Below are 23,219 nucleotides of genomic sequence, written 5' to 3'. Positions count from 1 at the left end.
AACGTCTGTTTTCAAGAAGAAGCAGCCAGTGCGCGTAGTGTTATTGAGACTTTGACCTTATGGATGTTTCCAGAAATTGCAGCCCCGCGCCTTCTCCTGGTGGCTCAGCGCTGGGAAACTATGGGAAAGCTTGCACCGGCGGGCAGAGCCACCGACGCTTTGCCGCTTTCACCTGGTTTCGCCACGCGCCTTCAGTGGTTTTGGCTGGTGTAAGGTTCTGCTTTTCTGAATAAATGGCTACGTCTTTTATGCGCGCGAACTAGACTGTGTTGTTCGTCCCAAATAACCGTAATCATCACTGAACATGCCGAAGAACAAAAGCAGCGTACACACTTGCTCGTTCTTGGATGTGATAATACGTGAAAGTCACCGGACTTTTCAGTCATTATTATGTGATACTTCCGGACTTAATAGTTTGTGATCCTGCAGCTAAGTTTGACTTTTGTTAAGATGTTTGTGTCCTTACTAACTGTGATTACGTAGCTGGTATTTCACACCTGAAGCATCCCGTATAATTACCTACATGAATTGATTAAGGCGAGAGTTTTAGATGTCTGATTGAAAACTCACAGGGTCCCCTATCCATCTGCGTAAGACGACTCGAAGGCACAGGCCATCTTCTTTTTCTTCTCAGTCAATATAAAGATCCTACCCCGCCTGTTCACGACTTTTAGCAGGATTTTGCCGTGGGTGCATAGCCGTCTTGCATCGCTGCTCGAGATGTGAGAGATAACTGGTGTAGTTTGGGTGTGGGAAAGTGCTGGTGTTGCTCGAATTGAGCCAGGGCTCCTTTTGCACTCCCCTTCCTAAGAGCATACCAGCCACCATTCACACCACTCTTCGAAAACTTGCTGCAACTAATCAGGTTTTGCCCTTTCTCCAAAATCAGAGGCAGTGTAAAACTGTTTCTGCGTTGAATTCATGGCATGCGACCTTTGACCAAGCTCGCATGCCATGCAATGAAGTGATCATGGGAAGTCACGTGATATTTCAATAACACCACAGTTTTGGCAATTTCTGATTTCATATATGTTGTCGTCATTACGTGATGGTTTTTCGGATCACTTGACGCCGCCGACGCGGGACACAGGCGGTTAAGTTTGACGTTTGATGAAACTTCTATGGTTTTCGTCTAAAATTAAAGATTCACCGTTGGTGACTTTGGCGTCTCGCGGTGATGACATAACAAGAGCGATGCAAAAGGCATCGTGTAATGGCAGGACGTCATCGGGAAGTCACTAATCACCAGAATGTGTAAGGTCATCATGACGGTTTCGTGATCACATCATCACAAGACATTGTCAATTAGCATTGCCTCTGCGATCAGCCCACCAATCATGGAGGCCGAGCAAAACCAGGTGAGGCGCTGAAAGCTTGAAGTTCCTCCGATCATAGAACCAGTACAAAGCCACTTTAGGTCCCGAAAACTTTCCGATAGGAAGAGATCGGCCAATAAATCGACTGAACAAAAAGAAGATATTTTTGCCTTCAAGTCGTCTTGGGTGAAACACTGGGAGTTTTTATTGCACTCTACGTAGTGTTTATTCCTCACCTATGTTGATTTCGCACCTTTTATGTTTTGTTCCCTGTGTCAAGGCAAATAGTGCTAGTTGTTTTCATTATCATTGATACAAGAGCGACACTCACCGTCAATTTCTCTCACATTGCCAGCTGATGCAAGCGCAGCTGCAGCCTTTTATATGCTTTCCCACACTGAATGAGGCTTTCGCCACTGCTTTAAAGTAACAGCCTCACCATTGACGGCCTTGTATAGCATCAGTTATCAAAGTTTTCTGGCTAACACATACTGTTTCAAGATACTGAGTGCTTATTAGCACCATGAAAACGTTCATGCTGTGATTTATTTCTTTCTGAATACGCCTGTCAGGAGTCTTTCAGACGCTTTGCACATGACCCTTTTGGCAAAGATGACAAGAACCACTGTACGTTTTCAGCAGCCTGGAGGTGCATCTGCATCGAAACGGCTTATTACTAACTTAGCATAATCATAAACTGTAATGAAACAAGGGATCACGGAAGATCAAACAGTAAAGCAGAATATTGCAAAATTATGCACACTATAACGCTCATTTTGTTACATATTTCTTCACATTGTTAACTAGTGAAACCGTTTCCGCATTCAGGTCCAATTTTTTTTAGTTTGTTCAACTAACAGTCGGGAAAACAGCAACTACACCGAAACGGCGTGTTTCACGCTGTTTGAAAACAAATACTGCATGTGAAGCAAAATGTGCAGAGTATTCTCGTTTTCTGTAGTATGATGCTGCGCTGTAATTATGCAATCTCTGCACCCGGCAGCATTCAGTTCATGTCCGCTCTATGGACGTGCTGGCAGCTGGTTTTTAGTTGTCTCAATGTCCCAACTCCAAAGTTTCTCACTCGCAGCATTGCAAACAGACAACAAGTATTGAAATCTACCAGCATAGGGGCTCAATCCTATTTACAAGGGTGGAATTTCGACATTGATCATTATGCGCGAAGTGCCCTGATCTTGCACTGCGTATCGTGTGGAAGCATATCACGACTGATAGTGCCCAACATAAAGTACAAATAATCAAGCTGTATGGTCATGCGGACAAAAAACATATCAGGAAAGTTTTTTCTACTTTGAAATACGATCAACGAAGCGTAGAGGCGCCCCGCCGTGGTGGTCTAGTGGCTAAGGTACTCGGCTACTGACCCGCAAGTCGCGGGATGGAATCCCGGCTGCGGCGGCTGCATTTCCGATGGAGGCAGAAATGTTGTAGGCGCGTGTGCTCAGAATTGGGTGCACGTTAAAGAACCCCAGGTAGTCTAAATTTCCGGAGCCCTCCACTACGGCGTCTCTCATAATCGTATGGTGGTTTTGGGACGTTAAACCCCACATATCAATCAATCAAGCGTAGAGGACTTGCGGCGAAAGCTGAGTAATGTTCCCAACTCAATTAGCCTTTTCGCGGGTTCGTGAGCATTTTCTCGGGTCATTAACAAGTCGAGGATACTTACTTTTTGCTGGCGCCCTGTTGCTTGGGGTGCGTTACTTCTGTGAGTGCAAGTTGAAACAGTGTTATCGCACGCGATATTCCCGGAACGATGCGTTCGCACGCCCACGCGCTGCGGGAAACGAGGTGAGCCAACGCTTCCGCGAGCAGACTACACTCCGCCAGCACCCCGGCTTCCCATAATGCTTTGCAGCTGCCGTAAGTGGCACGTGCTAATAGGTGACCAGTAAAAGAGTGAGCGATTGTGGGATGCGTCGTCTGCTGCCGGCTTTCAGTTCGAGAAGAGCAGACGATGGCGAACCGCTCCGCCTCCAGCCTCAGATTATTCGGGATTCGCGCACGTGGTCGCCCGTTTTACTTCGTCCTGAAACACCATGGTCGGTTGTACAGCCGTTGGCTGCTCCAACTCGAGCATGAAAGGTAAACGCATGTATCGGTTCTCATGAAACTAAGAAAGCAAAATGAGGTGAGCCGCAGCTGAGAAGAGAGCCACAGCGGCAAGTAGACTTTGGGTACCGAACGTTTAAGTCAGAGTGTACCAAGACCGTTTTATCACAGGTACGTATGTATTACGCACTAATAAAAAGCTTACGCATGGATTTGCTGCGATGTTATATGGAGAAATAAACTGTCGCGCAGGCGAACCTAGCACAAATATTATAGAAACGCGCGAGCGACATCTACATGCCATACAAGATGAGTCCCGGCAATTGCACTCATATAGTATATGACACAAAACGCGAAAGGTTCACTCAAAAGTAAGTTTACACCAAGCGCTGGACGAGTTCATTTGCGTTTATCTTGATTAAAATGTGCGCCAGGACGGCAATCAAAGAAAAAAATGCGTTAAACAAGCGCAGGGTTTAGATTATTCGGCGCCGTCTATGTATGACTGTAGTGTTTATGTGCCACCATGCCTCCCAGCTTGATCAAGAGTTGCGTTCCAATAAGCATATAGCTGCGAGTAAGAAATAGGTGGTCGAAATTTCCGGAACCCTCCACTACGGCGTCTCTCATAATCATATGGTGGTTTTGGTATGTTAAACCCCACGTATCATTTATTCAATCAATCACTCGACTAAGAAATGCATCTTATAGCGGGCTGAAGGCTAGAAAAAAAAAAGGATATCTCAACGCGCTCAATAAGTGCTGCACTTCATGCCGATAGACCAACAATGTCGGCCGAAGCAGAGATCACGAAATGAACTCTTAGCACACTGCTATAGTCATCCCGATCCCCTGATATCTTTGAAATGGTGATTTTTATTTGCAGTAACGTATCATACAATGAAAACTGTCTTCTGTATCGAGTGATCTGCTAGTGAAACTGACAGTATACCCCGAGCTACAGAAGAGCATTGCAGATCATTTTAGTGTGGTAAAAAAGTTTTCTTGTCGTTCACAGCTTTCGTAGCCTGTCATCGTCGCAGTGACGATTATCAGAAACAAAAAACCAACTTCTAGAGCACTGACATTGCACAGGAAGATGCTCTTTTCCACAAAGTGGTACAAAAATGCACGCGTGCCGCTGCTAACCCGCATGGTGCGTCGAAGCGGAAGCCATCGTATCCCACAGTTCCTTGCGAATTCCCATATTACCGGTCACCTATTTCAGGACAGGTACATTGTGGAGTGGTTTTGATTTCTGGACGTGTGTGTTTGTTTACCCAACGTTTGAAGATTCGTTGGACTGTGTGAAATTGTGTGCATGCGAGCGTAATTTGAAACGATGAATTGTATGTAGTGATTGTAAAGGAACACCATAAGACAACGTTTAATGGCATCATCTCCAGTCAATAAAGGAAAAAAAAACAAAGCACCGGCGTGGCTCAGTGGTAGAATGTTGGGCTGGCATGCCATGGACCCGAGTCGGAATCCCACTGTGTGTTTGTGTTTTATTATTTACTAAGTTGTTTTCCTATTTTGTGCGATAGTGGTTACGGACACCGGCAGCTGTGCCGGTAGACAATTATGGTGAATGCAACTCTTTTTGTGATTTCATAACATTTTTTGCCGTAAAACAGCCTGAAAGCCCTTTTATACCGCTATAATTCATGCTCATGTACATTAGTAGTGTCATAGGAACGCAACGAATAAATTACGCATTTGCTTAAAATTTCGTCTCTCTAATGAACACTACGGCAATTCATTCGCTTGTGGGCATCACTTGAGGGGTGGCTGAGCTAGTGGATGTACCTTTTCTTACATGTTGTACATTTCATACGGGTTCACCATCGTGTGACCGGTCCGCCAAGCTGGAGCCGTGGCTATGCATGGTGCTCCGCTGCTGACCCAAAGGTCATTGGTTCGATTCTTGTCGCGGCGATCCCTGCCACGGGTATACAGGGCCGTGTGCCGTGCGATGTCAGTGTTCGTTAAAGAAAATCAGGTGGTTAAAATTTACGGAGCGCTCCAGTAAGGCGTCTCTCTCAATCACTGAACGTAAAACCACAGATATTCTTTTGGCCTGCAGAGATCTTGTGTCCGCCGCCGGAACTTCCCGAAGTTAACGGCACTACCAGCCTGGGAGTCAACCTCGGAACTCAGCGTAGTGGCACACGATTTGAATACATCTGCCCACCAAATACTTTACTCGTTGGATCATCTATAAACGTCTGTCAAGAGACTGGTTCCTGGCTCTTCGACCGACCGATATGCACTCGTGAGTATATCGCTCTTCCTTTTTTTTCTTCAATCAGGTGGGCTGTACAGAATATGCACCAGAACTGCGCGTACCGCCATATGCGCGTACCGCCATCTGTTGCAAGCATGGCGAACCAACACCCTCAACTGCCACGCGAGCAGACGCTCTGCAAATCAAACGCGAAACTTCACAACCCGAGTGCGGCTGTATTCCTGTTTCGCGCTGTTCCTGTGCTGGAAATTGATGATGATTTCGTGTGAAACATCGAGGATACTTTTCTCGACAGTCCGGAACGTCTGCAGTACGTGGATTGCAGACTGCGGGAGCAACTTCATCAAGTACGTATTATCCGACTGGAAGAAACACTAACAGCGTTAACTGCGGCGTTCTTTGGCTGTGACAGGGCAGAAATTATGCTGTAAGCCGACGTCAACATAGCGCTAAAATCTGGCTCATATTCACGCTCATGCATCGCATGTGTATCAATTGCTAGTCCTGCCAGGCACTCGGAACCCACAAGCAGTGCAAAAGTGCCAGCCAGAACATGATTCGAAAATGCTACGCTGACGCTGGCCGAAAGCACATGTAGATTCGCCTAGTGACAGTCAAGGCAAGTCGCAGTTCCACCAAGTCGAAGGCCATGCTTCCCGCGCCGTTCACATCTCTTATTACCGTGATAGTAGGCCGTTACAGTTGTACCAAACATGCGCGGCGCGTGCATCAACGCGTGCGTCGTAATACGTATATCCTGTTATTGACATGCGGCTTGCGAAAGAGTACGGCAATAGCTTTGTGCCGCATTCTACAAGCATACTGCACGCAAATCGCTGCTGTAATGTGGAATGGCTGGAGTGGCCCTTGAATGAATGCAATAGGTATACTTACCCCCGTAATCACAAACGCCCCTCGACTCGACTGTCACCATCCACTTGAGAGAGTGGAGTACTGCGCCGCTGCGCGGCTGAAAGTGATGCTACTCTACTCAAGAATCGCCGAAAATTATCGCTGATATGCAGCGACTTTGCCAGCTTAGAGACGGCGCTCCCATCGGCCTTCTCAAGTGAAGGTGAAGCGTTGAGTGGAGGGACGTTCTAGAATTCGGGGGTTACTCATAAACTTCACTGGGCACGTAGATGTTTCTGCTGATTGCGATTAAATCCTATGGGGAAGCAGAGCTCAGCATTTTTCGTTGTGGACGGAAATCTGTGCAATCGCAAAAAACGCACCGGCACAACTCCCGCGATGCGCTGTGAACTGCACAAGCAGTCCTCAGCAATTCCTTCTTCTTGCACTGGTTGTTGTCGCATCAGATGACAGCGCAGTGGCGCCCAGATGACATTTCATAAGCGGGCGCCACGTGAACAGGTGCTTTTTCGCATTTTAAACTCCCACAGCACTGCATGCCAAGCTAGTGAGGCGCGCCGTGGCAGACGCAAACAAATTATGATGTCTCTAGGAGCGAGGGTATACCGCCGGAGGCGCCTGGGTGCGCGATAGGCGTGCTCTCGTCTATAGCCGCTCTCTCTTTCACACATGCATACCCGGAGAAGTATTCAGCTTCGCTGCATCTGGCGTATGTAAGTTCTTATATTAGGTTGTCAAGGCGGAGATTGTTAAATGTAGCGCTAGAAGCTATAATTTTGTACTACTTGCTAAAGCGAGATTGTGAAGAAAAAAAACAATAGTTCTTTTTTATTATACTGCGATATGCGCAAGGAAGTTTGCATGATTTTAGGAAGTCAATACGTTTTAATGTGAATTCGCGGCTCTATCACGAGTTTCTTTACAGCCTCCTCGGGGACCCTGTGTGTTGTGGTGATCCGTCAGTGTGCAAAACTAAACAAATAAACGAAGTAATAATGAAACAAAAAGGAACAGAAGCCGCAATATCTGCGATATTTTAGGGACAAATATTACCTAATACTCATAAAGTATTTCGTTTGCTCTTGGTCAGCCACAATTTTGTGACGATAGGTTTTATCACTGTGAAGAAATATATAAGGTGTTTAAAGACATGTGCCGAAAAATCTTCAAAATAAGGAAAATTAGGCATTTCTATGCTACCGCCGTACTGTTTTTTTTTTTTTTTTGCTGTGGTGTCAGCCACCTAAGTGGAAGCATCAATTATGACTTACCATTATGACTTACCATTACTTTGCATTCTGACAGCAATAATGACTTAGCACTAGAGCAAAATAAGTCTACCTACAAAAATTTTTGTCCTACCAGTAAATTAACCAAATCGCTGCTGGGTGATGGTAGCGGTCATTTTTTGTCGACTTTCAACATCGATTTATTATTATAATTCCTTTCTGATAGGACAAAAGCATGCTAGTTGCCACCGATGTGATGACCGATCTTCTTATTTGCGCCACAATCATTTTTTTTTCTGAATGGTAGACAGTCCTTTGAACAAACGCTGAACTAGCATCACTGCAATCGCCGCCACGAACAGTTGTCTTTCGGTTCGTCTGCTGGTAGCTCTCGGAGTGTTGGTTTCACCGGTGAATTCTTGTTAAGTTTCATTATTCCGTCATAACTAACAGAGGCCGATGTTTCAAATTCTCAAAGCCACAACACGCTTTTCACAGAAGAGGCTGAATTTTTTTTAACCCGACTGCCTGTCAGCACTCATTAAAAGTTAATTAGGTTAATTTCTTCCGAAACCGTCATTTGTTTTTCTTCTTTTCGAGCTAACGATAAACATGTCACGCTCTCTGTCTCCGTCATGTTTATCGTTCCCTTAAAGAAAAAAAAAGCCGGCATTGCTCCGAATGCTTTCTCGGCTGCTCGGCCTTGGAGTGTAAGAGCCCTCATGGCCAAGGCGCACGCCGCTGCGGAAGCCACAGGGGTCCCGGACTAGGAACGACTTCTAGACTTTGTACAGGGTCAGCCCTAAAGGCCGCCCCTCTCTCCCACTTGTAAATAGTTTAAATGTTTTTCGCCACCACCACTGCCAGTCTCGTATCGCTCTCGCACATGGAGGCCTCTTTATCGTTGTAGTTTTTCAACGGAACCATCCTGGCATCACCTAGCGTTCATCGTAGATAGGTGGCCTTTGATAATTCCTTGCACTTACATTTCAGGCACTAAAACTTCGTACGTTCGGCCGCTATCACGTGGTATTCTTCGATGTTTGCGCACTTAAACAAAGACTGGAAAAACAAGTGCAGTTATCTTACCGCAGATGGAAAATGTTATTATTTTTGGGCAAGCGCTTCAAGAGTTGTGCCGAATGTTTTTCTCTAGAGTCACTACTGAAAAAGTTCATGAAGTATTGTTTGTTAGTTTTTAAGCTTGGTTAATAAAAAAATATTCAGACGTGCTTTATATTCCTCAGAACAATATTTTGCTAACTGGAGACGCGTAGTTCACATAAATAATTTTTATTACTCGGTGCTTCTTTATCTGAAACACCTTGTACACAAACTATATGTTCTTTGGGGTGTTCATTCATGCATTGTAAAAAAAAAAACTTTTCTGACCATCGCTTTGGCAGACAAGCTTTCCATGCGCATGTGTCGTGTTACACTTCTAGTTACAGCGCCATCACATTTAACTTTTGTTTTCATAGCACTCTGATTATCTACTATGGCACCATTCTGCACATATAGTGTAGAGAAAAACGAAGCGCAATAAAAATATGTTGTACATCAGGGATGTTACACCAGCAGAGCAGTTTAAAGGGGCCCTGCAATAATTTTTTCATCATTGAGCTCCGGCTAACGGAACGCGAGAGCAAAACATTTTTGCGCTGCACGCGGCCTGGCATTTATTGATAATTCAATAAGTCAGCTGTGAATCGTCCCCGTTCTCTTTATGTATAATACCACAAATCCGAATTACCGTGCCCCAAAGCCCACAGCCATTGGCTGATTTGATCATCGTGAGCATGGCCTCCAAGATGGTGGGCACGCGGCAGGTTTCACTCCGGCCGACCCAATCGCACGGAGAGTGTGCGTTTCCAGAGGTTGGCGTGACACGCTCTTTTCTCCGCACCACGGCGCGCCTTCTTTCGGTCGAAAAGGCTGCCGCGCTGTTGGCGAATCTTCTATGTGGCGCGAAAAAAATGGCTTTGCATTTTATGCAACTTTGTGTTCGTATGTAAATGTCGGGTCAAGGACTGAGAGAGGCAAAATCAATGCTGTGGTGTTTTATTTTCAAATGGGGTTTTGATTTTGCTGTAGATTACCGCCGCCCATATTAGCGAAGTTAAAGTTGTGATGCCTCTGCAAGAGATCCGCATGTCGTCGAAACTATACTTCGAAGTTCATGGGCTGTATAGCAGGGGGGGGGGGGGGGGGACACTGATGAAACAGAAAGAAAAATGGCAGCCCGATCCGCAAGCGAGGTTAGAAAAGTGCCGCGTTCTACGTCTATGGATTACTGTTTACACTGGATGGAATGAATTTTTTTTGCTCTCATTGAACTAGCGCTGGTTTTCATTGCAACGCTGTTTCGATATTTTTCGCAGACGTCCTAATGTAATCACAGCTGCGCCTCGACGTGGTTTTGTTGCTCCTTTGAAGTGTTCTTTTCTTCTTAGGCTGGCACGTCTGCCGTCCAGCCGTGCTCACCACAACTGGTCTCTCCTATGGATAAAGCACGTTCAGTAGGACTTCTCAATGAGGAGCAAAACGCTCTTCGGCGTGCGAGGGATAAAAAAAGAAAATCACAGTATATGCACAGAGTCAATAATAAGTGGGGCGAAGCGTTCGTCCGTCCATCCGCACATTCGTTTGTTCATGCGTCCAGCGACTCCTGTCACACTACCGCACGCATCGGACAGACGTCACTTGTCCTGTTCACTAGGGAGACAATCGCCGGGCTAATTTCAAGGGCTGAAGTATCGGCCACCTGAACTGCACCACGAAAGCATGGACAATTTAGATGTGGACCTAATTGGCATGCCAGTGAACGCCGACTGTGGTCCAAAGAAAAGTCAGAGCCGAGAGTTGATAACAAAATGAATATATTGTAACGGATATAACAACCTCACAACCGGGACGTCCTATTTACAAGGTTTAATAAGGGCGAACTTGTGCCCAAAGCCAAAAGAACTACACAGTAGCTGGGAGAAAGCAGCGAACGCTCGTCGTCCTCTTCTTCTCTTCTTTTCCGCTGCTCGGTAGCAGCTCGTGCACAGGCTGGGCCGGCTCGTGCCTTCCGGCGGGCTTCATGAGTCGTAGCGATGCCGTCAGCGTTCCTCTTTTAACAACGTCTGCGTTGTACTGCGCCTTAACAATTCCTCGTGGCATTATCCCCCCTCTCAAGCGGCATCGCCCCGATGCTTGCGATGAGGCTGTTTTTTTTTTTTTTTGTGTGTGTGCAAGTTTGTAAAAATGAGGTTGCAGTACGTCAAGGTATTGGGGTGGCTAGGTTTGGAATCGGTCGTAGTACGGTTTCATCCGTACAATGTGTACACGCTCCGTGGGATTGCGTCGCCTCGAATGCAGGTGGCCTGCAGGCTTGACTTCGTAGACGAGGTCATTGTGTCGCTGTACGATCTCGTAGGGGCCAAAATACCGGGAAATGAGTTTTTCGGAGAGGCCTCGTCGTCGTACTGGAGTCCATATCCACACTTTGTCGCCAACGTCATATCGCGTGTCAAGTCTTCCTCGGTTGTAGCGGTCGGCATCGATGCGGTGTTGGTGGCGTATTCGGTATCTTGCTAACTGGCGGGCTTCTTCCGCTCTTTGTAGAAAGTCGTCAAGATCGGGGGGGTAGTCATCTTGGTCTATTGGTAACATAGCATCCAGTGTTGTGGTAACAGCACGACCGTAAACTAGTTCAAATGGGGTGATTTTGGTGGTCTCTTGCACAGCCGTATTGTAGGCGAAAGTGACGTATGGTAAAATTTCGTCCCACTTTTTGTGCTCGACATCCACATACATGGATATCATGTCCGCTAAAGTTCTGTTAAGGCGTTCGGTCAGGCCATTGCATTGAGGATGATATGCAGTGGTTTTCCTATGAACAGTGTGAGTCATGGTGAGCAGGCACTTCAAAAGTTGCGCCGTGAAAGCCGTTCCGCGATCGGTGATTACAACCGTTGGAGCGCCATGTCGCAGGACTATTTTGTGTACGAAGAATTGGGCCACTTCTGCTGCCGTTCCTCGTTCCAAAGAGTCTGTTTCGGCGTATCTAGTTAAATAATCAGTGGCCACAACGATCCATTTCTTGCCGAGTAAAGATGTCGGGAAGGGTCCAAGGAGGTCCATTCCAACTTGGCGGAAAGGCGCTTTCGGTGGATCTATAGGTTGTAGAAGGCCCGCTGGTTTAGAACGTGGTGTTTTTCGTCTTTGGCACTCGCGGCATGTTTTGACGTAGTGTTGCACTGAAGCTAGTAGCTTGGGCCAATAATAATGGAGACTGATCCTTGCAAGCGTTCGCGTCACACCCAAATGTCCAGATGTGGGCTCATCGTGACACGCTCGAAGTATTTCTTGTCGCATAGTTGCTGGAACGACAAGCAGGAACTTTTCGCGGTTGGGCTTGAAGTTTCTCTTGTAGAGAACGTTTCCTCGGAGGCAGAACAATGCGAGGCTTCGAGAAAATATACGGGGTACTTGTACGTCAATTCCTTGCAGGTGTTCGATAAGCGGGAGTAATTCTTTGTCTGTACGTTGGAGTTCGGCTATTTGAGTGGTCTCGACAATTCCTACGAACGGAAAGTCGTCTTCTTCTGATAGTGGTGTGTCTGTAGGAGCCCGTGACAAACAGTCGGCATCGGTATGTTTTTTGCCAGATCGGTATACGACGGTTATATCGTATTCTTGCAGTCTGAGGCTCCACCTTGCTAGTCGTCCAGATGGTTCCTTTATGTTCGCCAGCCAGCAAAGCGCATGGTGATCGCTGACTGCCTTGAATGGTCTACCATATAGGTACGGCCGAAATTTACTGATGGCCCAGACGACGGCAAGGCATTCTTTTTCCGTGGCCGAATAGTTTGTCTCTGCTTTTGTTAGAGTCCGACTGGCATAAGCTATCACTTTTTCTTCACCTTTCTGCCACTGTATTAGAACGCATCCAAGGCCGATGTTACTGGCATCTGTGTGTATTTCCGTGTCGGCTGTCTCATCAAAGTGAGAAAGAATCGGGGGGTTTTCTAACCTCTTTCTCAATTCGTTGAAGGCGCTTTGTTGCTCGTTTTGCCACTGGAAAGGCACATCTTCTCTCGTAAGTCTCGTTAAGGGTTCTGCGATCTTTGAAAAATTTCTCACAAATCGTCTATAGTACGCACATAGACCTAGAAATCTCCGTACTGACTTTTTGTCTGTTGGCACCGGAAACCTTGCGACGGCGGCCGTCTTATCAGGATCAGGGCGAACACCTTGGGCGCTGACGACATGCCCAAGAAAACGAAGCTCTTCGAAAGCTAATCGGCACTTCTCTGGCTTGATTGTCAAATCTGCCGAACGGATTGCCTCTAACACTGACCGAAGGCGCTTGATGTGCTCCTCAAATGTAGCCGCGAAGATGACCACGTCGTCTAGGTACACTAGGCAACACTGCCACTTCAATCCGGAAAGCACAGTGTCCATCATGCGTTGGAACGTTGCCGGCGCACAACAGAGACCAAACGGGAGAGCCTTAAATTCGTAAAGTCCGTCCGGGGTAACAAAAGCAGTCTTTTCGCGATCACGTTCATCAACCTCGATCTGCCAGTATCCACTTTTCAGATCTAGTGATGAGAAGAACTTGGCACACCGAAGTCGATCTAACGTGTCGTCGATGCGTGGAAGGGGATATACATCCCGTTTAGTCACAGCATTCAGTTTCCTGTAGTCGACACAAAACCGTAGCGTGTTATCCTTCTTCTTGACAAGCACCACGGGAGATGACCACGGGCTGTTAGAAGGCTGGATAACATCATCTTCAAGCATTTCTCGTACCTGCTTCTTGATGACTTCCCTTTCCTTAGGGGAAACACGATACGGGTGCTGGCATACCGGCCTGGTTGTCTCGTCCGTTATGATCCTGTGTTTTGTAATGCTCGTGCGCCGTACCTTTGAACTGTTGGAGAAACAGCTGCCAAATTCCCGCACGAGGTCGTATAGCTGTTGACGTTGAATCTCTGAAAGATTAGGATTTACGTATATTGTGTCGCAGGCATCAGATGGAAGTTTCACATTCGGTGACGTCGTTTCAAGACTGCATATGTCTGTCACTTCACAGAACTCATGAAGAAACGCTATTGCCGTCCCTTTTGCGATGTGCTGGAATTCGTTACCGAAATTCGTCAAGAGGATGTCTGTGCACCCGTTTCGCAGCTGGATAATCCCTCGTGCCACACAAACGCCTCTTTTCAAGAAAACATCCACGTTGCTCTCCGCCACACCCTCGTAGTCGCTGAATGCATCATTATGCACGAGAACCATTATACTGCTCCGTGGCGGTACAGTCACATCATCGTCGACGACGCGCAGTGGAGTGGTACATCGTTCATCTGATCGTGCTACCTTTAAAGCTTGCTCCGTCGAAAAGGACACGCTCGACCTCTGTAAATTGATAATCGCACCATTAGCTTGTAGGAAATCCATTCCCAGTATCACTTCCCTCGAGCACACAGGCAGGACGACAAAGTCACCGACGTAAGTGAAGCCCCGTATCATGACCCTTGCGGTACATCGGCCGGAAGGGGTTATGAGGTGACCACCTGCAGTACGTACTTGAGGTCCACCCCATTCGGTCAGAACTTTCTTGAGTCGCTTCGCTAATTCGTAACTTATCACAGAATAATCCGCACCAGTATCGATCAAAGCATTGAGCTCTAGTCCGTCAATCACCAACGGCAAGTCTGAAGTAATTTTCTCTGTACTGCACTCCTTTACCTGGAAACAGTCGTCGTTATCAGGCTCGTACCGCAGTGGAGGATCTTCACATCCCAAGTCGCCAGCGGCCTCGCCTCCACAGGTCGCCCTCTTCAGTTTCCCGGATTTGGGCTAGGCGAACGCTGCCTAGACGTGCTTGGGAAGGGACGTGGGCTAGACGAGCGGTAGCGCATAGGGGATGGTGAGCGTGGTTGATGACGACGAGGCGGGTCAAATTCCCGACGTGAGCATAGGTATTCTTCAATCTCGGAAGGTCTTTCGCCGTTTCGCGGACACGGTGCATTGATGGCGAATCCCCTAAGACCAGCTTGACGATATCGGCAGAATCGGTACAGGTGGCCAGCCTCTCCACAGTGGAAACACAAGGGCCTACGTGTGGCATCTCGCCACACATCGCTCTTCCGTGGCATCATCTCTCTCGCACGAGGTGGAGTGCGTGTTGCCTCTACGATTTCAGGCGGGCTGCGCATTGTCTGTACATAAGTACTTGGTGTCTCGATCGGCGAACAGTGCAGAGTAGGTCGCCTGAGCACCTCGGAGTACGTTACCGCCCGTCGTGTCGCCGGCACATCACTCCGCGGCTCCCGCATGGCCTGTCGAATTTCGTCTCGGACAACTTCAGCAAGAGACAGCTCGGGGGTGACATCAGGTGACTGCAGTTTCCTTAATTCTTCCCTGACAACAGACCGGACGAGCTCGCGCAATGTGTCAAGATTATCCACGACGCCTGCTGAGTAGACTCCTGCGGATGCACCGGCTACGTCGCGGTTGTACTGTCGGGCTCTCTGCTGAAGCGTCGTTTCGATGGTTGTTGCTTCCGACCGAAACTCAGCAACAGTACGGGGCGGATTGCGGATGAGTCCCGCGAACAATTCTTGCTTTACCCCGTGCATGAGGTGGCGCACTTTCTTGTCTTCCGTCATGCCAGGATCAGCTCGCTTGAAAAGGCGGGACATGTCTTCGATGTACATCGCGACAGTTTCGTTCGTTCGTTGAATCCGTGTGCGGAGAGCTGCTTCCGCCTTTTCCCGGCGATCACTGTTGGCGAACGTACTCAGTAGCTGCCGCCGAAACTCTTGCCACGACGTCAGAGATGCCTCGTGGTTTTCGTACCACACTCGTGCAGAGTCTTCCAACGCAATGTAGACGTTACGCAGCTTGCCTTCCTCGTTCCACTGATTTAGATTTCCCACTCTCTCGAAATGCTCTAACCAGTCTTCGGCGTCCTCGTATGGGTCACCATGAAACACCTTTGGGATGACCGGTTGGCTTACGATGAATTGTGCCGGCGTAACTTGGCTCGTCATGGTGGTGGCGGCGCTTGTCTCCGTCACCGATGCCCTTGATACAGAAGGGAGTGGCCCAAATTCTGGCAACTCTCCTCGGATACGGCGGCTGACTCGTTGGTGCACCGGTGTAAGCTCCACTGGTTGCGGCTGGTCAGTGCTTGGACTTCGCTCTTGCGTGGGGCTCGGAATCATGTACCCAGCACCTCCACCAGAAAATGTAACGGATATAACAACCTCACAACCGGGACGTCCTATTTACAAGGTTTAATAAGGGCGAACTTGTGCCCAAAGCCAAAAGAACTACACAGTAGCTGGGAGAAAGCAGCGAACGCTCGTCGTCCTCTTCTTCTCTTCTTTTCCGCTGCTCGGTAGCAGCTCGTGCACAGGCTGGGCCGGCTCGTGCCTTCCGGCGGGCTTCATGAGTCGTAGCGATGCCGTCAGCGTTCCTCTTTTAACAACGTCTGCGTTGTACTGCGCCTTAACAATTCCTCGTGGCAATATATATATATATATATATATATATATATATATATATATATATATATATATATATATATATATATATATATGTTGTAAAGAAGAGGAAGTACTCCGGCGCAGAGGCAGCAGCATCGAGTGTGCAGCAGCGGCTCGAGCTCGGAAATTGCGGCTGGTGCATCGCCTTCCAAGCCTTCCAAGCACCAACCTTTCTGCTTAATAAATCTCCTTTATAATTGATGGAAGTGCTGGGTACCGTCCCTTACACCTTCCCGCTACCATCCTGGAACTTCGTTCTCGACGGCTACCTTCTGCTATGCCGGACGCCGATCAGCAGACGCTTCCATCTCTTCCGGCCACCTGTCCAGGCAGTGTTCCTCAGCGGGAGCCTCCAATCTTCAGTGGAACAGATGACAACGACGTTGAAGAGTGGCTCTCGACTTTCGAACGGGTGAGCGCTTTAAACAGATGGACGGACGCGGACAAGTTGACACGCGTTTCGTTCTATCTCACGGGTGTAGCCAGCCTTTGGCTTAGAAACCACCAGGGAGACGTCCGAACGTGGCCGCAATTTAAAACGTCGATTGTAGCAGTCTTCGATCGACCTGCCGTCCGAAAACTTCGTGCCGAGCAACGTTTACGCACACGCGCACAAGAAACGGGTGAAACCTTTACAAGTTACATAGAGGACGTCGTCGATTTGTGCAGACGCGTGAACGCCGAAATGACGGAAGCTGAAAAATGTAAGCACATCCTCAAAGGGATTGACGACGACGCTTTTCAAATGCTCTTGGCGAAAAGCCCGACCACTGTTAACGACGTAATTAGCCTCTGCCAAAGCTACGATGAATTGCGGAAGCAGCGAGCGCTGACAAGACGTCCTCCAGCGCACGATTTGGCATCGCTGTCTAGTGCGATCAGTGGTCATGACCACGCGTCACTAATGGCCGAAATAAAAGCATTTGTCCGCGAAGAAGTTGCATGACAGCTTTCCTTGGTGCCTTTCACACCAGAAGCTACCACAACTTTACCATCGTCTCTACGTGACGTCATTCAAGGAGAGGTCGCCGAGGCCTTACCAGGTGCTCGTGAGCCTAATCTTGTGGCTGCTCCTCTCACCTACGCCGCGGCTGCAGCCATGCCAACTCGCAAGGCGCCTGCGCCTCCGTTCCAGCCTCGTGCGAGCTATCCCCCAGCTCCAGTTCACTGGACCAGCACTAACACCGCCAACCCATGGCGCACCCTCGATAATCGCCCGATATGTTACACTTGTCGACACCCCGGACACGTCGCAAGGTATTGCCGCCGCCGGACGCATATCACCAATGAAAACCGCCGTGAGCCTTTCTTCCCGCTTGACTCCAACGCGCGATACGGTTCCTCCACTCCAATGCCAGCCCGCTACCAGGACGACCACCGCCCTCGGCCGGGACGTCTTCGCTCACCCTCTCCACGCCGCCGCTCGCCTTCTCCTATGCGTCGACGGCCCGCACCTAACGAGGAGGAAAACTAGACGACGCAGTTCCTGAGGCAAGAACTGCGCAAGTTTCGGTTTGCCCAAGTCCTCATTTGTCACCTAACAATGTTATTGATGTGTTCGTCGAAAATATCTCTACTGTCGCTCTTGTAGATACCGGTGCAGCTGTTTCGGTAATAGATGCTCGATTTTGCCGCTCAATTCGTAAGGTTACGACGCCTTTCTCCGGATTATCGCTTCGCACAGCCAGTGCTCAACCTGTTCAACCGACCGCAGTATGTACAGCCCGCGTGACAATTCAGGACGTTCTGTATACGATAGAGTTCGTTGTTCTTTCATCATGCTCCCATAATATTATTTTGGGATGGGACTTTTTGTCGCGTCATAACGCCGTAATCGACTGTGCTAGGGCTGAGGTGGAATTTTGCTCACTGGATGACCAAGCGTCCGTCGACACCCAGTTTGCCGCTAAACTTGTCGTTAGCGATGACACCTACATCCCTCCATGCTCTTTTGCGTTCGTGCCAGTTTCATGCAGCGCCATATCCGACGGCACGGCCTTCTTCACACCATCTCCAATATTCGTCGCCCGAAGAGCTCTCCCCCTGCCTTTTGCTGCTCTCGATCTTGTAGAAGGGTCAACCACAATGCCAATTTATAATCATGAGTCGTCGTCTTTATTTCTACTTTGTCGCGAGTGCCTTGGCCACGTCGAGACAATCAGTTCTTCCAGAATTATATCCGTCCCCAATGAGGTGCCTTCTACCTCCGTCTGTGAACTGGCTGTCGTCTCAGCGCCTGACTCAACGTCGGCAAACATATTTCAACCATTCATCTCTGCAGATTTGACATCTTCGCAGCGTTCACAACTCCTCACCATTCTTGAGAGCTACCGCCACTCTTTCGACGTTGAACAAACATCTCTCGGCCGTGCCTTAGCAGTAGAACACCACATCGACACTGGGTCCCACTCACCGCTGCGACAACGACCATATCGCGTGTCCGCTACAGAACGCCGCGTCATTGCTGACCAAGTAGACGACATGCTTCGCAGAGGCGTCATTCGACCTTCACAGAGCCCATGGGCGTCTCCGGTGGTTCTCGTCAAAAAGAAAGACGGTTCTATTCGTTTCTGTGTCGATTTCCGGCGATTGAACAAGATCACGCTGAAGGATGTCTATCCACTACCGCGCATTGACGATGCTTTGGACAGTTTGCAGGGTGCCGAGTTCTTTTCCTCGTTAGACTTGCGGTCAGGCTACTGGCAGGTGCCTATGGCGGAGGCCGATCGCCCCAAAACCGCTTTTGTCACGCCAGACGGCTTATATGAATTCACCGTCATGCCCTTCGGACTTTGCAATGCACCTGCAACGTTCGAACGAATGATGGACAACATCCTGCGTGGACTAAAATGGAAGATATGCTTGTGTTACCTCGATGATATCGTGGTCTTCGCCCCTAACTTTGACACACACTTACGTCGCCTTCAGCACGTCCTTACTTGCTTAACTAACGCCGGTTTGCAATTAAATCTCAAAAAATGACGATTTGCCATGCATCAACTGAACATTTTGGGCCACGTTGTTTCCAAGGAAGGCATCCTCCCGGATCCCGAGAAATTGCGAGCTGTTACGGCGTTTCCTAAACCTGCCACCATCAAAGAACTTCGAAGTTTCATCGGCTTGTGTTCGTATTTCCGGCGATTCGTCCGAAACTTCGCGTCTGTTATATCACCTCTCACGCAAATTCTCAGCAGCTGTAAAGACCTCTTATCGTGGTCCCCTGCCTGCGACGAGGCTTTCAACACCCTGCGATGGCTTCTTACGACGCCACCAATTATACGCCATTTCGATCCTGAAGCGCCAACTGAAATCCACACCGACGCCAGTGGTGTAGGCCTGGGTGCTGTGCTCGCACAGCGTAAACCGGAACATCAGGAATACGTCGTGGCATACGCTAGTCGCACACTTACCAAGGCTGAGAGCAACTGCAGCGTCACAGAAAAGGAGTGCTTGGCCATTGTGTGGGCCCTTGGAAAGTTTCGCCCATATCTATATGGTCGTTCTTTTGACGTCGTGACCGACCACCACGCGCTGTGCTGGCTTTCGACGTTAAAAGACCCATCTGGCCGCCTCGCTCGCTGGGCGTTGAAAATTCAAGATTACGACATACGCGTGGTTTATCGGTCAGGACGGAAGCATGCTGACGCCGACGCCCTTTCCCGTTCCCCCCTGTCCCAGAATACCACAGCTGACTCCGCTTGCGATTCCACATTGTCATCGCTTGACTTTGACACCATTGCTATTGAACAACGCAATGACCCGTGGACTGCGTCTCTCCTCAATCATCTCTCCGACACTTCTGAACTCCCAAAGACGCGAACGCTTCGGCGCCAAGTTCCACACTTCTCGATACGTGACACGCTTCTCTATCGACGTAACTACGCACCAGAGGGACGCAAGTGGCTGCTCGTCGTTCCACGAACCCTGAGGTCGCAGATTTGTTCCTCTTTTCACGCTGACCCACAATGTGGCCACGCAGGAGTCTTAAAGACCTACGAAAGGCTTCGACATCGCTACTACTGGCGTGGCATGTATACCTTCGTCCGCAACTTCGTCCGCTCTTGTGCCGAATGCCAGCGCCGAAAATCTCCACCACACGCCTCCGCCGGTGAACTGCAGCCTTTACCATGCCCTTCCCGACCCTTCGAACGGGTTGGAATAGATATTTATGGGCCACTTCCATTGACTCCGACTGGCAACAGGTGGATAATAGTTGCTATCGACCACCTAACGCGCTATGCTGAGACCGCTGCTCTTAAAACGGCTACAGCACAAGAGGTTGCCACTTTCCTACTACGTCATTTTGTGTTGCGTCATGGAGGCCCTCAAGAACTCCTCAGTGACCGCGGCCGCGCCTTCTTGTCCGAGGTCATTGAAAAATTGCTCGCTGAGTGTGCTATTGTACATCGCACATGTACCGCTTACCACCCACAAACCAATGGGGCTACCGAGCGCTTTAATCGTACTCTCGGTGACATGCTATCTATATATGTGACGCCTGACCACTCTAACTGGGGCTTAGTTCTCCCATTCATTACATACGCCTACAATACGGCAACGCAAGTGACAACAGGCTTCTCCCCTTTTTACCTCCTCTACGGCCGTCACCCCTCCCACACCATTGACACCATTTTGCCCTATCGACCAGACGCGTCCGAGTGCCTATCAATCTTGGACGCCTCCAGACACGCAGAAGAATGCCGCCAGTTAGCTCGTCGCTTTACCTGCGATGACCAAAACAGGCAAAAGGCAATTCGTGATGCCCAGACCTCAACTCCCGTTTTTCTTCCGGGTTCTCTTGTATGGCTGTCAGTGCCGCATCACACACCTGGGCTCTCTTCCAAACTTCTGCCAAAGTACGATGGGCCATATCGTATTGTCGAACAAACTTCGCCAGTAAACTACCTCATTGAGCCTCTTACGCCACCATCAGACTTGCGACGTCGCAACCGCGAGGTTGTACACGTACAGAGGCTCAAGCAATACCACGGTTCAACGCCGCCTGCACAGGACTAAGTCGCCAGGATGGCTCCTTTTTTTCTCCGTGGGGCCATTGTAAAGAAGAGGAAGTACTCCGGCGCAGAGGCAGCAGCATCGAGTGTGCAGCAGCGGCAGCAGCGTCGAGTGTGCAGCAGCGGCTCGAGCTCGGAAATTGCGGCTGGTGCATCGCCTTCCAAGCCTTCCAAGCACCAACCTTTCTGCTTAATAAATCTCCTTTATAATATATATATATATATATATATATATATATATATATATATAGAGAGAGAGAGAGAGAGAGAGAGAGAGCAATTGTCTATAGTTCAAAACAATATGTCACCAATCGCAAGATACTCAAAACAACGGGCTACACAAAACAATCAGATACACTCAAAACAACGGACACAAACCACGACACGCGCTGCAATGCAACCTCATGCGCGTATTCAGTCCAAAGCTCTTGGAACAAAGATGAATGGTTCTCTTCAAGGAACCACTCACTCAAAGTTCAGCGCTGCTGTTGTTCCGCTGGTCCCGAAGTTTCTATTCCAGGAAACTTCTCGTCGCGAAATGTGCGCACCCCGATAAGAAAACTTCTTCGCCGGTAACACGCCACGCACTGACGTGCCACGACTGCAGAACGCGTCTTCGTTTACTGGCGGTAAACACACACTCTTCTCCTGCTTGTAATACAAGCTTTCACCCGCAGGCAAAAAACTTCTTCATCTCATCTGCTTTGTCGTTGAAGACATAAACTTTCACCCTTCTGCGGAAAAATTTTCGTCTGCTCTACGCGCGCTGGCGCAAATCTTCCTTCATGTTCTGATCACCAACATCCGCTGCTCACTTAAACACGTTCGCCCTGGGCTCCAGAAGGTTCTTCGGTGCATTGCACAGCCAAAGCCAGAGAAAGGGCAAGCCTTTCGACAACCATTCGTGACACAAGACGCAACTCGGGAGTGACTCACGCTTTTCTCCTCGAAGCATCTTGCGTTTGCTGGGCAATCAGTGAGTGCGGGGAGGTTGGTCCGCGTAGCGACGTGCCTTCGAGGAGGATGGGTTGCGTACCCAAGGAGTCCTTTTATGTTTGTTTTCTTCTTTTTCACCGGTGTCTGGCACGTCAGTCTGGCGCCTTGATTTGTCGCCATCGCTCGAATTCGGAGGAGCGCGCTTTCTTGAGCGCTCGTTGTGACAGGCACACAGTAGATAATTAGAAACGTCAGTTTTGCTGCCCGCCCTAAATACTGGAAAAATGTGCCCCCACATGCTGGTAATTGTGGAAACATTGAGACTGTTATTAAGCATTGTAGTCAGTACTGGGCCAAATTTACTACAATAATTTTAATATTATGACAATAGTACTACTAAATATTGCAAAAATCGGGAACTGTTTGCTGGTTTTGGTCATGTCGTGGTTTATTGATTGCTGTGAGTGAATCAGTGTTCATTACATTGCCGGGTAATAGCTGACTTAGGTGAGTGCCGTAATACTTGCGTGAAGTGGCTAAGAAATAATGGAGGACTTCAAGGAGCAGCTTGTTTCTGAGATGAACTTCAACTGATGATTCGTATGCGCTCTTATATTTCAGCAAACTGCGTCGTACCAGTTGATCAGAGTGCTGCTGTCCTACACCAGACTCACTGGTGGCATCACCACAAGGTATTATGCCCTTGCTTCCTTGGTAAGGAAGGGTCCTTGCTGGATCTTTCTGCTTACTGTGTATTTTTCTGCGAATATGGGTTAGAATAAATCAGAATATTTGATAGCATATTTTTCATGCGTAGGCGCGATATTTAAGATTATGTCCTGTACGCAAAATGTGCGTGCCACTGCATATATATATATATATATATATATATATATATATATATATATATATATATATATATATATATATATATATATATATATATATATATATATATATATATATATATATATATATATATATAT

General features: G+C 48.4%; 1 protein-coding gene across 7 annotated transcripts in view; it reads left to right on the top strand.

Annotated features, from left to right (window-relative positions):
- Window positions 1–23,219, top strand: part of LOC119162101 (sushi, von Willebrand factor type A, EGF and pentraxin domain-containing protein 1) — a 398,489-nt gene that overhangs the window by 132,590 nt on the left and 242,680 nt on the right. For all 7 annotated transcript variants that reach the window (XM_075879537.1, XM_075879536.1, XM_075879535.1 and 4 more), the window contains exons 6-7: window positions 5,476–5,664; window positions 22,855–22,925. In XM_075879537.1, the coding sequence (XP_075735652.1) occupies window positions 5,476–5,664; window positions 22,855–22,925 (260 nt within the window). The remainder of the gene's footprint in view (window positions 1–5,475; window positions 5,665–22,854; window positions 22,926–23,219) is intronic.

The sequence above is a fragment of the Rhipicephalus microplus genome, chromosome X (assembly GCF_043290135.1).
Source record: "Rhipicephalus microplus isolate Deutch F79 chromosome X, USDA_Rmic, whole genome shotgun sequence".
In the NCBI taxonomy this organism is placed as follows: Eukaryota; Metazoa; Arthropoda; class Arachnida; order Ixodida; family Ixodidae; genus Rhipicephalus; species Rhipicephalus microplus.
The sequence above is the reverse complement of the archived record's forward strand: the minus strand, read 5'-3'. Positions and strand labels throughout refer to the sequence as shown.